Here is an 18040-nt window from a genome sequence, read left to right on the forward strand (position 1 = left end):
ATAGATACAGACTACTCACTAATTATTTCACATTTAAACAACTTTACAGCTGTTTTATTTTTTTTCTCCCAATTCATTTTAATGAATTAAGAGATGTATAATTCTGTCTGTTAGATGTGCATGACTTCATCAGTATTTATTAAGCAAGCAATTTCCTAGTTCTTTATGTAATACTCAGTTCAAAGTGTTGTAGAAGGTTCTTATCTTGTACACTCCAGCTACTTTATGTACAATGGTAAGCAAAGTTCTACCTTTTCCCATCCTCCCAATTTTAAATAATATATACTTCCAAAACAGTGACAGACAGTGTGAAAGTAGGTAAATACAGGAAAGGAAGTACCGACTATTTATATGAACATCGTAAATTCATCTGTAACAAGCAACAAGTAACTTTGTACACTTAAATCTAAACAACCGAGAAATATATACTGTACAGAAAGCCTCTTAAATCGTGCATTGAAGTTTTATAAATAACTGTGGCAGATTTTATTTACCCAATAAAATTTTAACTTTTTTAACTTTTGAGTTCTATGGCTTCAATACGATTAGTTCTATGGTTATAATACAATTAGTTTAATGGTTCGAATTTGGTTAGTTCTATAGTTTTAATTTGGTTAGTTCTATAGTTCTACTATGATTAGTTCTGCTATATAACAGATCCCATGAGTTTAACTCACACAAAAGTTTTTGTTGAATATCATGTACACAATGGGTGTAGAGAAAGCATTGGTACAAACCAATGCACTGAGGTAGCTTTCCAACACAAAATCTTTGCTGGAGAGTTCAACAATGCCAGAAGAAGTGTTGTCCATCTTCACAGCTGTCACACTGGTTTGTATTGCATGGGGAAGCCAGGTGACAAGAGTTAAGAAGGCATCCACTGCAAGCATTACTTGTAACTACAAATTAATTACATCATTATAGAAAATTTAGCAGCTAAAGTTTCTTTTATTCTTTATTTCTATTATTCTTTTTTTATTTGGCTTGAACGATATGAGGTCGATCACTTTTAGAAAGTTTGAACAATGACATTTAGTGTTTACCAGCACTCAACAAGCAAGTGATCATATGGTTTGTCGTATGAATTGTTGATTTTTTATGACCTCAAAATGGTGAAAAGCCAGCCGACTTGAAATGGCAGGTGATAGATGGACAAAGTGGAAAAGCTGAAAGGTTTCGTCAAAAAAGCATTTGGAGTCATGGCTGTATGACTCAGTAAATGTATTATGTTTGTTTTGTAATAGGTGATGGCTCATTGGCGATGATGTATGTCATCACATGAGAACGATAAATTATGCAAGGGATCACAATAATTGTAGATTTACTTACATTTAATACATAAGTTTTTTATGAAAATCTTTCAAACAATATTCCATTATTCTTGTGCAGAAAACAACCAGGTAAAAAGCAATAGTCTAAAAATAACATTTTAATAATGCTCAGTTCACCGATAACTAGTAGTCTAAAATAAAGCAATCAAAATACATTGTATCTTAAAAGGAAGATAATGAATCTAAGTCTTAAAAGTTATTCTAAATATGGTTTTTTATTTTGTGTTTATAAAACTAGACATAATCATAATTGTTTAAATGGATTTACTATATCATAGCTTCCAGATAGTAATTTATTCTTTACGAGAATAAATGTTAGTCAGTTCTCCTACTTCGGCACTTACCATTTGATTTCAGCGTATTCCATAAATGTAACAGAACTAATGTTATTGATTTCAGTGTATGTCATAGATGTAACAGAACCACTGTTATTGATTTTAGTGTATTTCATGGATGTAACAGAACTAGTGTTATCAATTTCAGTGTAATCCATAGATGTAACAGAACCACTGTTATTGATTTCAGTGTATTCCATAGATTTTATAGAACTACTGTTATCGATTTCAGTGTATTCCATAGATGTGACAGAACCACCGTTATTGATTGTAAATGTAACAAAACTAATTATATGGCACCTGATGCTTACTTTGTGTTTTCAAATGGCTACACCAGAGACTTACAAAAATGATGGCCAATCAAATTATTTAGGTGAACACAGACTGCCAATATTTTAATGAATTTTAAGGAATGTTTTAGAAAATGCTTTATGTAAACTAAAACCGTTTGAATTTTTATAACTTTGCTCTTCACATTTGCTGATTTGGCAAAAAGAATATTTATCTAGTTTTATAAACATTCAGTCAAAACTTGTAGATTTCTAATTTACATCGTTGTTGAATGAAACATTATAAAATTAATTTTTGTTGCCCAATGGCTTTTTATGACCAAGTACATTCACTTACAAAAATTTTTTACTTACCTTTGAAATACTCTGGTTATTTTGGTTTGAACAGCTTGCAATCAAGCTTTTCTTTCTCACGCATAATTTGATAAAAATAAGCGAGTACGAAACGGTAATGATGATCGAAGGTAGTACGCACCTTGTTGCTACCATCCATTCATGCAATTGCAAAGGCAGAGCTTTACCCATTATGCAAAACCTGTTTCCAGAGCTATCCTCTACCAACCTTCCAGCGTTTACAATCACTACCTGAGGCACCGCTGCACAAATCCAAATCATTCCAACTACGGCGTACTTGTGTTGTTTTCGATAGAGTTTGGCCCTGAATGGGTAAAAAATAATAATAACTCTTTCGAGGCTAATGGCAGCAGCGGAGAGAGGGCTGGCATGCACAGCAGATACAGCGATAAATGATTGCGCTTTACACCAAGCTTCAGTGCCTTCAAATGGGATATTCAGACGATCTTCTAAGATTAGAATTGGATAAAAGGCTGCCATCAACAAATTTGCGACAGCCATATTCACTAGCTGTATTCTAGTTCCTTTCTTCATATTCTCTCCAAGCTTGAGGACTACGATCGTCATCAAGTTTATAATCGTCCCGAATACTGTTGTGAGTATAAAATAAGTTTTAAGGCTATAAATATCTAAGCCAAGTCTGGGTGTTGAAATTTCAGTCTCTCCGCCAGCACTTCTGCTCCAAGTTGTAAAGTTTTCTGTATGTTGGACTGATTCAGCCGTCTCGTTACGTTGTCTCTGGTTCCACCATTGTGAAAGCTGTAAATCCATCTCTTATCACTTCAGAAGCACAACACCAAAATGAAGTTGCTCACTCATACAGTGTTATTTCCTTTCTAAGCGTTTCCGCTATATTTAGTAGGTATTTTTCCTTATCGTGCAGCTCAATTGATTTGCTTCAGTAATAAACATCTTGACAAAGCTTACATAAGTTTAAAGGCTTCTAAGTGTTTACATCAACATGCAAATTTGGTAAAAGGTCAATAAGGTCTAATAGCAGTTCAAACAATTTTTCCGATCTAATAATAGTGCAAATAGCTTTACGTTCTATTAATAGGGCAGATACTTTTTACTACCTGTTAATAGTGCAGATAATTTTCCGATCTATCAATAGTGCAGATAATTTTTACGATCTATTAATAGTGCAGATAATTTTTAGCTCCTGTTTTGAGTACAGTTTTCCCTCATGCTTCATGGTTAATTGGTACAGGCTTATCAAGCGAAAAGTGAAAACCCATGAAATAGAAACCAATAAACTCGAATCAAATAAACTAACCATTTTATTTCTACAATTGTAAGCATTTTCGTGTTTTCCTTAGGTTCATTAGATGATTTTGAGGGTTGAGCGCATTTAAAATTTATGATGAAGTGTGACGCAGCCTCTTCGCTTTTTTATACTTTACAAATGTAACAGGAAAACTGAACCGCCATGACTGCTATCACCGTAATGCTCCCAAAGGGAACTCACTTGGCCAGGGTGTGAGAGAGATATATGAACATATTTTAGATAAATTAATTTTTTTTTTAACTTTCAATATTTTAATGAGTTTTTTTCCTGAAGTACTGAAATCGCAAAAGCTGAACCAAGAAATAGTGAGGAATTACTGTACATGTCACCTAGAAGTGTTTCTGCAGTCTGATAAAAGCACATACCACCTTATAGTCTGTCAAAAGTGTGTTAAGAGTACACGTCACTTTATAGTCTGTCAAAAATAGGGGAAGAGTATATGTCACTTTAAAGTCTGTCAACAGTATTTTAGAAATATATGTCACCTTATACTCTGTCAAAAGTGTGTTGAGAGTACATGACACCTTAAAGTCTGTCAACAGTATTTTAAAAATATATGTCACCTTATAGTCTGTCAAGAGTGTATTAAGAGTACATGTCACTTTATAGTCTGTCAAAAGTGTGTTAAGAGTACATGTCACCTTAGAGTCTGTCAAGAGTATGTTAAGACTACATGTCACATTAAAGTCTGTAAAGAGTATGTTAAGAGTACATGACACCTTAAAGTCTGTCAAGACATGCTTGCATACCGTCTTTAACACCTGTCTTAAGATAATATCCTACTTTGGTTTCTGATTTTACTCTCAAGATGTTTTTCATATTACTTTCATTAATTTCTTGTTTGCTTCAAGTTTTAGCCTTTTTTGATACACTAATATAATTGATGTATATTTACAGGCTTCTATATTTTGATATGTGAGAGTATGGATCCAAGAGTTTGTCTGCATGTACCAATAGATCTGCACTACTATTTCCAATTGCTACTGTGATATTTAAAGAATACATGTATGTAAGCTAAAAAGTAGAAGTAAACTAAGAAAAAAGAAGAAGTAGGCTAAAAAGGTTTATCATTTAGTAATCAAATATTTAGATAATATAATATAATCAAATTATCTATATCAAATAAGCGATGAAGCAATGTTTCCTCAAAGCTAGCCAGTAGCTAAGCTGCCAAATCGTGAAGCCAAAATCAAACTTGGGTAATCATATTAGCATTATAGTATGGGTGTGTAGATGTTAGAGTCAATTAGTTATGAAACTGTTATGCAGCCATTATCCAATGGCTTCAAGAGTGTGCTAAGTCACATGCATGGTTAATAATCCATAAAAAATGTCTAGATTTCTTGATGTTCAGATTTCCTTAAGTTATTAGGGAAATACTTGCTCAAGTAACAGTCCCAATACATTTAGTATGTTGCAATCAACTTCTGAATGACTATAATGACTGTCAATATTGAAAGATGCAAACTGATAGAAACGTTTTGTAAATTAAAAAATACGGAATATGAAGACACCGCTACAGCCTTGAATTAAGTGAAGAAATTCAGAGACAGCAACCTAAATCTATAAATGCATAAGATCGCAAATTCCTGAATTGAAAGAATGGTGTACCTTAAATTCTTTATGTTAAGATAGCCCATTCTTCATGGCTTGAATTTATTGAATTATTCTTATCATCTTCTTCATCATATGCTAGCTAACAAATCTCGTTTCTGAAAGTGAAAAAGTGTTTGAATTTTAATTGAGAAACACACCTGTTGATTATAGGTCAACTTGTTACTGCCTAACAGCTACATAAAAAGTTTTATAGCCTGCTAGAATTTAGATTAACCAAACTTTGTGTAAATTGATAGCAAACAAAGTTTGTAGTAAACTGAAGATGCCAACCGTGAAGGAATTATGTAATCAAGAAAACTATTAATAAAATAATTAGTCTTATAAAATGATTCCAGAGAAATTTGGTTTGAAAAGGCCATCTGCAAACTATTTCAATTTGGTGAAACCACCTTTATTATTGAGCCACAGCGAAATACAAAAAAAACCTAGTAATGTTTTGCTTTACAGCTTCTAGTTCACAATTTTAGGAAAATTGTACAATAATAGATTTCTTGGCAATATTGTTTGAAGATATTATTGACTATTGCACTTAGCGGTGAAAGTCTTCTTCTCGCATGTAATCAACATGTAATCTTATTCACTGATTTACTGACTATTATTAGTCTACCTGCCTACTACTTATCAGTCTATCTACCTACTACTTATCAGTCTTTCTACCTACTACTTATCAGTCTATCTACCTACTACTTATCAGTCTATCTACCTACTACTTATTAGTCTATCTACTTACTACTTATTAGTCTATTCACCTACTTCTTATCAGTCTATCAACCTACTACTTATTAGTCTATCTACCTACTACTTATCAGTCTATCTACCTACTACTTATCAGTCTATCTACCTACTACTTATCAGTCTATCTACCTACTACTTATCAGTCTATCTACCTACTACTTATTAGTCTATCTACTTACTACTTATTAGTCTATTCACCTACTTCTTATCAGTCTATCAACCTACTACTTATTAGTCTATCTACCTACTACTTATCAGTCTATCTACCTACTACTTATCAGTCTATCTACCTACTACTTATCAGTCTATCTACCTACTACTTATTAGTCTATCTACTTACTACTTATTAGTCTATCTACCTACTTCTTATCAGTCTATCAACCTACTACTTATCAGTCTATCAACCTACTACTTATCAGTCTATCTACCTACTACTTATTAGTCTATCTACCTACTACTTATTAGTCTGTCTACTTACTACTTATCAGTCTATCGACCTACTACTTGTTAGTCTATCTACCTACTATTTATTAGTCTATTTACCTACTACTTATCAGTCTATCAACCTACTACTTATCAGTCTATCAACCTACTACTTATCAGTCTATCTACCTACTACTTATCAGTCTATCTACCTACTACTTATCAGTCTATCTACCTACTACTTATCAGACTATCTACTTACTACTTATCAGTCTATTTACTTACTACTTATCAGTCTATCAACCTACTGCTTATCAGTCTATCTACCTACTACTTATCAGTCTATCTACCAACTACTCATCAGTCTATCTACCTACTACTTATTAGTCTATTTACTTACTACTTATCGGTCTATCTATCTACTACTTGTTAGTCTATCTAATGAATATTTATCAATCTATCTATACCTGTAAAATAGCACATGCATTTAAAATTTGAAACATTAAAATCAAGCAATTGTTACCTCAAACCTTGTTTTATTTTTACTAATTTCAACTGTAGGAATGGTATTTTATGTCTTCTTTATTTTCCTAACAATCTGATAGTTTTTTTGTAAATAAATGTTTCTGTACTAAGTTTTAAAGTTTTTTATTTAATTCTATTCAAACTACATAAAAACTATGAACACAAGGTAGCAATGCACAGTTCTTTTCTGCCAACATTTCTTTTCTGAAGCTCTTGTTTTTGCATCACATTTTTCTTCTCAATCATGAAGGAGAAAATTTTTAAAACTGAGCTACTTGTCTAATCATTTTGTAAAAGAAAACTTATATGGGCTATGCTTTGAGAATAGTAAAAGTGTATAATGTATAAACATACACGTAGTTGAATAAGATATTCAATGTGCAACTTTATGGTGTGCTATTTAGGTTGCTAGTAGATTAACTTTTATTGATAGGCTACGCTATCAACGATCTTAAGGCTTCAGGTGTATGTCCTGACATATTTGAAGAGACCCACTATCAGTTGCTTTTGATTTACACTGTTATTATTGTATTGGTTGAAAATTAACTCACAGATTAATCTAATAAAAACGTTTTTGCTAGTCAGCAAAGTTGTCCGTCATAGAGCACATGTTTGACCGTAGTAACCTAAAAACCTAAAATGCTGATGAAGATCTTCGGCCATATCTTTTAATGCTGGCTTGCCACTGCATATGTATAACTATTGTCAACAACGTTTTTATGGTTTGGTTCTGGCTCTTCAATCATCACAAAAACTAACAATGCTCTTTCACGTTCAATTCTTCGGGATTCGTCATTGATCGTATAACAGCAAAAACCTCATGCTTAGACTAATTCTGCATAGAGAGTTTAATTTGAGCTTATTCACAAGATTGACACAATTTGACTGTTTCCAACAAACCGTATTTACAAACCTCCGATTTTGTTTGGTCTAGCACAGGTTGTTATGTTTACAACTTCGGAACATGTTTTAAAAGTTGAAGGGGATATTACGCACTTGAAACCTAACTTTCAGTCTGTGTATTACACAACAGATCAACATCTTGCATAACAACAAATCATTCTTTAAAATCAAAAAACTAAAATGAAAGTACACATCTTGAAAAATGGAACATAAAAATATATTTACTATGTACAAAAATATATATAGCAGTATAAAAAGTACATGTATTTATCATACTAACGGCATGTAAAAAATGTGTGTTGTGATCGCTAAGCTCTCTTATACAAGATTTGCCCAAATTTAGAGGTTTGCATCATTGAAAGGTACTCAAGCAACAGCATAAAATGTATATATATATATATATAAATATATTATCATCAACAAAAATAACGGAAAATAGCGGAAAATATCATCAACAAGATGTCAGCTGCTAATGATTATGGAAGCAGGGTACCACTACGAAGAGTTAGCAAGGCCATACCTAAGAAGCTGTTAGAAGACATTAACATGGCACTGGAGTCGATCTCAACTGGATCAATTAGTGAAACTAATGCCTTAATCTACAGCACAGCAACCGTCATCTTGGAGGAGATGGATATTAAGCCACTGCCAACAAGGCTTCAAGCCATTCCATCCTGGCAGCTGAGGCTACAAAATAAGATCAAGGACTTGCGCAAGAAAGTTAGTAGGCTCAGTGAGAGATCTAACCACAGTTTGGAGTATCCAAAAAGAGAAGCCACAATAGAAGCTCTAGAATCTGCCAAACAGCAGCTAGTAGCACTCTCGGCACGACTGAAGCGGTACACCAAAGAGCAGGATAACAAGAGAATGAACAAACTGTTTATCAATAATTCATCTAGAGTGTATTCCCAGTTCAAAGGTGAACTGCAGAGGCCAATGTCTGAGCCTCCCCGATCTAGCACTTCAAAGTTCTGGAAGGACATCTGGGAGAAAGAGACTACTCATAGCACCACTGCAAATTGGCTGAAGAGGCTTAAAGAGAACCATCAACACACTGTGGCTCAGCAAGGACTCACCATCAGCAAAGAGGACATCAAGTGCAGAGTGCAGTTTATGAAGAACTGGGCAGCACCTGGCCATGACATGATTCAAGCCTTCTGGTTAAAGAAATTGACATCACTTCACACTAGAATGGCTAAGCAGATGGAATGCCTAATAGAACAAGGTGACCATCCAGAATGGCTGACCAAAGGACGAACTGTACTTCTGATAAAAGATCCAAAGCAGGGGCCGATTCCCAAAAACTATCGACCAATAACGCGCTTGCCCACCACTTGGAAACTGCTCTCAGGAATAGTTGCAGACAAACTGAAAGAGCACATGAGTCACTATATGACCAGTGCTAAGAAAGGAATTGGGCGCAACACCCGAGGAGCTAAGCATCAGTTACTGGTGGACCGGACGGTCTGTCAAGACAGCAGGAGAAGGCAAACCAATCTTGCCATGGCTTGGATTGACTACAAAAAGGCCTATGACTCAATTCCCCATAGTTGGATACTTGAGTGCCTCAGTATGTACAATGTTCACCCTGCTCTTGTGGCATTCATCAAGATGTCAATGACCAAATGGAAGACGGAACTGGAGGCTAATGGCAAAAAGCTGGCGAGTGTACAAATTAAGCGAGGCATCTATCAAGGTGACTCCTTATCACCGCTGCTCTTCTGCATATGCCTAAACCCTCTAAGCAATATGCTGGAGGAGACTCAATATGGGTACCAGTTTAAGAGTGGCACCAAGATAAACCACCTCTTCTACATGGATGACATCAAGCTGTACGCTAACAAAGAAAGGGACATTGATTCGCTAATACACCTGACTCAGGTATACAGCAAGGACATCGGAATGACCTTCGGTATTGAGAAATGTGGAAGGCTAATTCTTAAGAAAGGCCATTCTATGCTCACAGATAGTCTAAGAATGCCAAATGGTACCATCAAAGATATAGAAGAAGGGTACAAGTACTTGGAGATTATGCAAAGCAACATCAACCACGAAGCCGAGGTACGTCACAAAGCCATTACCGAATACAAGAAACGCCTTCGGCAGGTCTTACGGAGCCAGCTCAATGCCAAAAACCAAATCATGGCAATAAATACCTACGCACTGCCAGTAATAAGATATCCAGCAGGCATAATAAAGTGGACTGAGGAAGCCATCAAAGAAACAGATATAGCAACTCGTAAACTGCTGACCATGCATGGAGCACTCCACCCAAAATTTGATACTACTAGATTGTATCTTGGTAGGAAAGATGGCGGTAGGGGACTCAAAAGTGTACAGCAGACAGTGAAAAAGGAGGAGCAAAGCATCAAAGCATATGCAGCCTCCATGGCCATCTCAGATAAGTTGCTAGCTGAATTTCAATCGGCTGCTCTTACAATGGACCTACGCCCTGATGAGGAGAAAATTGACTGGCACACGAAACCTCTTCATGGTGCTTACCACCAACAAATATCTAAGGTTGGCGATCTTCACCAGACATATATGTGGCTGAACAAAGGAAACCTAACGGCCAATACAGAGTCGCTAATCATGGCAGCCCAGGAGCAAGTGCTCCCAACAAGGCAACTCCAAACGAAAATCTATCACACTAGAGACGATCCTAGATGCAGACTGTGCAAAGATGCACCTGAGACCATCCAACACATCATCAGTGGATGCAGGCAGCTAGCAGGGAACGCATACACTGAGCGGCATAATCATGTCGCGGGTATTGTGTATAGAAGTCTATGTGATGAGTATGGCTTTAATAAACCACAACACTGGTGGGAAGCTCCTGGTAAGGTCAATGAAAATGACCGAGCTAAGATCCTCTGGGACTTCTACATCTAAACTGACAAGCATGTCCTAGCAAACCAACCAGATATAGTGGTGGTAGACAAGGAGAACAAGAGGGCTACTATAATAGATATAGCAGTACCCAATGACTACAATATAGCCAGCAAAGAAAAAGAAAAGGTAGAGAAATATCTCCCTCTTGGAGAAGAAATTGAAAATTGCTGGAATGTAAGAACAACTGTAATCCCAGTAGCCATTGGGGCACTGGGCGCAATAACACTGGCGCATAAAATGTGGCTTGCCCAAATACCAACAACAATCAACTCAGGTGAGTTGCAGAAAAGCGCGCTTTTGGGAACAGCTAAGATCTTGAGGCGAGTGCTCAAACTCCCAGGTCTCTGGTAGGAGACCCGAGTTAGAGCAGAATTTACCACCCACATGGGGTATCCGGGGTGAGGAAATGATTTATATATATATATATATATATATATATATATATACAATAATATATATAATAACAAATAAGATTTGCATATTACACATACAATAATATATATAATTATATATAAAATATGTATAATATATATACAATAAGTCTTCTGTGCCAAGATATATCATGGTTTATGATTTGTCACATTAAACATCTCACATATGTGCTAAGGTATCTGTTATTACTGCATCACACAAACTTTGATGAAATATCTACAAATTTTATCAAAGTTAGTAAATTAAGGCAATCACAGTTTGATTTCCAAAATATTAGTAAAATGTCATTATTAGAGGTTTGTTCTACTAAATGAGTTTATATCTTAGATTGAATTGTGTCTTTGCTGTCAACAGATCCTCGGCTGGATTCTTGCGATTCTTGGGAAGACTGAGCCGATGAAGTTGGAGTTATTTTCTTTTTACAGCATGAACACCTCCAATAAAGTAACTTCACATCCATCTACACAATAGGTTATGGAATGTTTTGTAGCTACCAAACATAAAGAGGCAATTTTTTCTATTTATAACAACTGAGAATCGGTAGATATTCTGGCATGATGGTTTAAGTAGTAAGTGTTAAATTTTTAATATATTGCTCTTCAAATATTAGTATTAGAAAATTAGCTACCTAGTTAAAATATTAGTATGTTTCAAAATAACACTATTTTTACCAAAAGCTAAGATGGGATAATACGATAAAATATTACTTCATACAAGATTAGAACTTGTAACATTCAGCTTAATAGACCAATACTCTATCACTTAAACCTCTTCACTTTAACACTTGTGATGTTCCACAATAATTATGATCAGTTTATTCTCTGTCTTATTGGCAGTGCCCCAGACTGTCAGGGTGCTTGTTTCTAATAAGTATTAATTCTTAAGAAATTTTGCACTAAGAATTACTTTATAGTATCTCATTTGTTGTCCGGACATACTAAATCTTTTTAACAGAATAATCTATTCAATACAATAACCTAGTTGAATGCCCGGCATTGCCCGGGTAATAAAAAACTCCTTGAACAGAAAATTTATTTTTATTTAACATATACAACATTTACTATTCTAACTTTTAAACTTCATATCATTACATGTACTATGTGCAGAGTTTTTGCCTTCAAGACAGACATGTAACATAAACACTGAATCTAACTTATATTAATTTAGCTTACTAAAAACATACTTGAAGGAAGTTTTAGTATGTTTTTAGTAAACCTTTAACCAAAGTTTTATCACTTATCTGTTTGCAAACCTCTTTTTAATTTAACGGATGATGCTGAACATTTTCCAAATTTTAATTTCGATAAAAATTATAGTTGATATCGTTTTGTGGAAACCAAATTAGCCCTAGTATGACGAGGACAAAAAAGCATCGTGTGATATTGTTATTAAAGTTTCAATTACTACGCCATTTATCATGGGCAATTGAGAAATGTATATGTATATGTACATATACATATACATTTACATTTACATATACATGTATATACATTTACATATACATATACATATGCATATGCATATATATGCATGTATATGTATATGCATGTATATGCATATAGATATACATACATGCATAATGTAAATGTAAATGTATATGTATATGTATATGCATATGTATATGTATATGCATATGCATATGCATATGCATATACATATACATATACATATACATTTACATTTACATATACATACACATAAACATGTACATGTAAATATACATTTACATTTACATTTACATTTAAATATAAATATACATATACATATACATATACATATGCATATGCATATGCATATACATTTACATTTACATTTACATTTACATTTACATATACATATACATATACATATACATTTACATTTACATTTACATATACATTTACACTTACACTTACATTTACATTTACATATACATTTACATTTACATATACATAAATTTGAAGTTTACTAAAATACAAACTAAAACTTCCTTTAAGTATGTGTTTAATGAGCTAAATTCATTTAAGTTTGATTCAACATTTATGTTACACGTTTGTCTCAACGGTAAAAACTCTCCACGTGGTAAATTGTAGCGTTATATTATCTTGCAGATCATAACCATGCATTAAAGTCATTGTAGGTACCTATAGTTACTAAGGTTAACATATTACCATTTTACTATTTTTAATGATGATGATTTTTATCCGGAGGTGATTGCATTAGATAGTTACTATGGATTTTTATACCACTCTATGTACATCTATAGCCTACAATATTCTCCCATGCCAACACTGAAACGAACTAAAATCATATAATCGTATACCAACTAATTTTTCATTGTAATCGTAGCAAACCAAACTTACTTTACTTTTAGCCATTACTTGCTAATGATTTCACACTTACATTTCAACACCTTTAAATTTTTTTTTCTTCCTAATTTTTTCATGATATGAAGTTTAAAAGTTAGAATGATAAATGTTGCATATGTTAAATAAAAACAAATTTCCTGTCCAAAGACTTTTTTATTACCCAGGCAACGTCGGGTAGTACAGCCAGTGTACCTATATTCATTACAATGCTACAGTGATGAATTTAGTAAACAGAGGCAGCATGCAATAACCTCCAATTTTTGCATTATTAGTCTCATTTAACAACAAAGCTATTAGACAAGAGTAGACAATTTCACTAATGACTGTTCCATAAAGTTCTAATTTATTGTGATAACAGGGAAAAAAAGTTGTTCTTGCAAAAATCACTGAGGAAGATTGAATGTATACTATAAGAAATTCTTTAAGCATTTATTAAATAGCTTTTATGCAGGAACTGCAGTACTTTCATTTAATTTTTATGCAGTAACTGTGGTACTTTTATATAACTTTTATACAGGAACTGTGGTACTTTTATATAACTTTTACACAGGAACTGTGGTACTTTTATATAACTTTTATACAGGAACTGTGGTACTTTTATATAACTTTTACACAGGAACTGTGGTACTTTTATATAACTTTTACAAAGGAACTATGGTACTTTTAAATAACTTTTATACAGGAACTTTGGGACTTTTATATAACTTTTATACAGGAACTGTGGTACTTTTATATATTTTTTACACAGGAACTGTGGTACTTTTATATAACTTTTATACAGGAACTGTGGTACTTTCATATAACTTCTATACAGGAACTGTAACTCTGCTAATCTAGACTTACCCGGAAGTACTTGTTGAATATGAGATAAACGACTGGAGTAGAGAAGGCATTAGTGCAGGTGAGTGCGGACAAACAGACTTCCAGAGCAAACTGTTTCCTTGTGAGAGTGTATGTTGCTTCAGGATCATTAAATTGCCCGATCGCGAGCGCGGAGTAGTAGATTGTATGGGGCAGCCATGTTGCTAATGTCAGGAAAGCTACGACAGCCAACATTGCTTGTAGCTGTAAACAGCATAATATGTACTCGTATTATAATGTATTATATCCTATTATGCTATATTATATGGTATGGTATTATATTGTATCAAATTATATTGTGTTGTATTATATCATACCATGCTATATTATATATATAATATAATTATATCATATTATACTGTATATGATATAATACAATATGATATATTTATGAAATATATAATATAGTTATATTATATTATGCTATATACATTTTTTGTATATTATAATTATATTACATAATATAGTTACATGTACATATATTATACTATATATTTTATTATACAATTATATCATATTATATTATAATATATAGTATATATTATATAATTATATTATATTATAAAATTTATATAATATAATTGTGTCATATTATATTATGTATGGCATAAAACATAATAGAATTTAATTATGTTATACATAATCTAATTATATATATATTGTATATTATATAATATTACGGTATATTATAATATAGAGCCCAGGTGCCCAAATGGAGGCCCGCGGGCCTGATCAGGCCTTTCAGCTGTTTTTATCAGGCCCCCCAGCTGCTGCAACTTTTTTAAATGTTTTGCAAATTTTAAAGAGTTTGTTTGGCAATGCATTATTGTATCAGTAGTAGTTATTACCGTACTTTTTGGACTATTAACCGCACCGCTATATAAGCCACATCTGCTTTATATTCAAAAAACGGTAATAAAACAATACGTACATAGGCTGCACTTTTTTATATGCCACAGAACTCATGACGGTGCTTTTAACACAGCAGCAACTTTTCTAATTAAAGCGAAACAGTGCCATTAGGTACTGTTTCGTATTAACCGACGTTTTTTAACCCAGTGCCTAACGAAACAGTACCGCAGTAGGCATTGTTTCGTTTTTTATTTCACCGCTGGAAGCGTACTAACCACAGATTCCGGTTAATGCGCCCTAGCGGTGAAAGAAAAAACTGCAGAATAGCCACAGCCTCTAAATCAGCCGCATGGCTCAAAACATCAAAAAAAGTAGTGGCTAATAGTCCAAAAGGTACGGTAGTTATCTGAAATCACCTGAACAGCATTATTGACAATACTAGAGTTTAGTTTTGCGTTAGTGTGGGGATTTCTCAGCGTAAATTGTTTGATTGTACGACTAATGACTTAAAAAAATAATTCGTAAGCAATCATGGCTCAGATATTGGTAGAAAGAGAAAACCGACGTTTTAATCCAGACTGGACTACACAATTCTTTTTTCATGAAGTAAAAGGGAAACCTACATGTTTGATATGCAATAGTTCAGTTGCTATAAACAAGGTAGCAAATGTCAAAAGGCATTACACTCAAAACCATCCTGACTATGACGGAAGATTTACTCCAGGTACAGCTAGGGGGCAGGAACAGCTTGATAGATTAACAAGGCAGGCTAATGGACAAATGGCTATGATGAGGGGAGCTACAAGCTTGCAACAAAGAGCAGCTACTGCTGGTTATGAGGTTTGTTATAAAATTGCCAAGGCAATGGCTCCATACTAGCCACAGTGAACTGTTCAAAGAATGTGTGGTTTCAGCTGTTCAAGCGCTCTACCCTGAAAAGCCAGATATTCAGCAAGCTGTTCAGTCAGTACCGCTATCTAGGAATACGTGTGCACGACGGATAAAAGTTATCGCCAATCATATCACTGAAGGTGTCATATATGACTTGAACATGTGTGAATCATTTTCAGTTGCAGTAGATGAGAGTACTGATGTAAACGATGTTGCTCAGCTGAGTGTGTTTGTTCGGTATTATCTCAACAGCAAGTTTAGTGAGGACCTTGCAGCAGTTATTCCACTGACAGAACGTACGACTGGAAAAAAGATCAGGCATTCAAGGCTTACATGTACTCCCATAAAGTTTCAATGCATAAGATAATTTCTGTAGCAACAGATGGCGCCCCAGCTATGGTGGGTGTATATTCTGGTTTTGTTAATCGCCTGAAAGATAACAATCCTCAGATGATTGCATTTTATTGTATCATTCACAAAAGCATTCTCCGTGTCCAACTGAAAGATGAATATGGAAGTCTTATGCTGGACATAATAAAATTAATAAACTTTCTCAGATCAAAATCATCGTTACGACATCGCCGGCTTAGAAAATTTCTACAGGAGTCTGATTCTCAGTATGATGAATTGTTAGTACACAACAATGTCAGGTTAGTACCATATTGCTATCTTCAAATTATATTTGACATACTTATTTTCATTACATTATGATGAGGTAAAAAAGCACAGCAAAGTTGTGAATATTGTCAATTATTTTTAATATACAATGTACTTTAATGTATTTTTGCAGATGGCTAAGTAAGGGTAAAGCTTTGCAAAGAGTATGGACTGTAAGACAGCATATTGAGCAGTTTCTTAGTGAGATTGGAGGAGATGCAGCAGAACGATTTTTAGAAATTCTCAGATCGGAGCATTCACTGAGAGACATGGATTTTCTGACAGACATTTTGGCTCATCTGAATGACCTAAATTTGGAATTGCAGGGTGAAGGTCGTAATGTGGTAGAACTCTGGCTGGCAGTAACATCTTTTAAAGACAAACTCCACTGCTTTTACGAGGACATAAACAGTGATATTAACCACTTTCCAATCACCACGGAATTTGTGAACGGTCGTGATGATGTCGTGAACCTTACACCTGCTCGCGCTTTTCTCGTTGATGTTTTTTTAGAGGTGGAGCATTGCTTTGCTGGGCTCGATAGTATCATTGGCATTATTGAGCTGGTTGCGTGACTATTTCAGGCTCATTAGCTTTGGAAAGCCTAAGTTGATAACTTTCTTCATGTTCAGACAGGTGTGGCAGAATTAGAGCTGTGTGATTTAAAGGCAGATAACCTGGCTAAAGCTCAATTTGCTGAGCAAACTAATGTAGAGTTCTGAACGCAATCTGCTGTACAGGAAAAGTATCCTACGCTATGCAATATGGCAGTGCAATTACTTTCTTTGGTACAACCTACTTGTGTGAATCAATGTTTTCAAAGCTGAAATTCATAAAAAAGTAGGTATCGGAGTGTACTGACAGAGGAACATACTCAACAGCTCTTAGCCGTAGCAGTCACCAAAGATTAACCAGATATTGCAGCAATAGCTGCAAAGCAATCTCGCTTCCATGTGTCTTATTAACATTGCAGATACTTCTTCTGCACAGTAGATTTTGTTGAGAATAAACCTACATATGTTGTTATGTTACACCTTGTTACTTTCATGTTTATGTTCATGTATGTATGTTTACTTACCCATTACTTAAAATACACATACATTACCATATATACAGCTGTATTCATGCTTGGCCTTCGTGATAAGGCCTGGTTACCTGTTTGGCCCTCCAGCAAAAGTATTTGGGCACCCCTGATATAGAGTATCTATCATTGACTATATATTATAATTATATAATCATAATATATAGTATATAGTATATATTATATAATTATGTTATATTATACAATATATATAATCCGGAGCGA

The 18040-nt window shown here is 34.2% G+C and overlaps 1 protein-coding gene across 1 annotated transcript; it reads left to right on the plus strand.

Annotated features, from left to right (window-relative positions):
- Positions 1-15717: 15717 nt before the first annotated feature.
- Positions 15718-17309, plus strand: LOC137400677 (general transcription factor II-I repeat domain-containing protein 2-like). The gene is made up of 3 exons (XM_068087009.1): positions 15718-16018; positions 16101-16395; positions 16868-17309. Exons 1-3 carry the CDS (start codon positions 15718-15720, stop codon positions 17307-17309), a joined length of 1038 nt encoding a protein of 345 aa, XP_067943110.1.
- The last annotated feature ends 731 nt before the right edge of the window (positions 17310-18040 follow it).

This window comes from Watersipora subatra, chromosome 7, assembly GCF_963576615.1.
Source record: "Watersipora subatra chromosome 7, tzWatSuba1.1, whole genome shotgun sequence".
NCBI lineage: Eukaryota > Metazoa > Bryozoa > Gymnolaemata > Cheilostomatida > Watersiporidae > Watersipora > Watersipora subatra.

Excerpts from the sequence above, each read along its gene's own strand:
- LOC137400677 (XM_068087009.1), top strand. The coding sequence starts at position 15,718 with ATGGCTCAGATATTGGTAGAAAGAGAAAACCGACGTTTTAATCCAGAC. Across the intron at positions 16,019-16,100 it reads ACAAAGAGCAGCTACTGCTG|CTGTTCAAGCGCTCTACCCT; the intron begins GTTATGAGGTTT and ends GTGTGGTTTCAG. Across the intron at positions 16,396-16,867 it reads ACGACTGGAAAAAAGATCAG|ATGGCTAAGTAAGGGTAAAG; the intron begins GCATTCAAGGCT and ends GTATTTTTGCAG.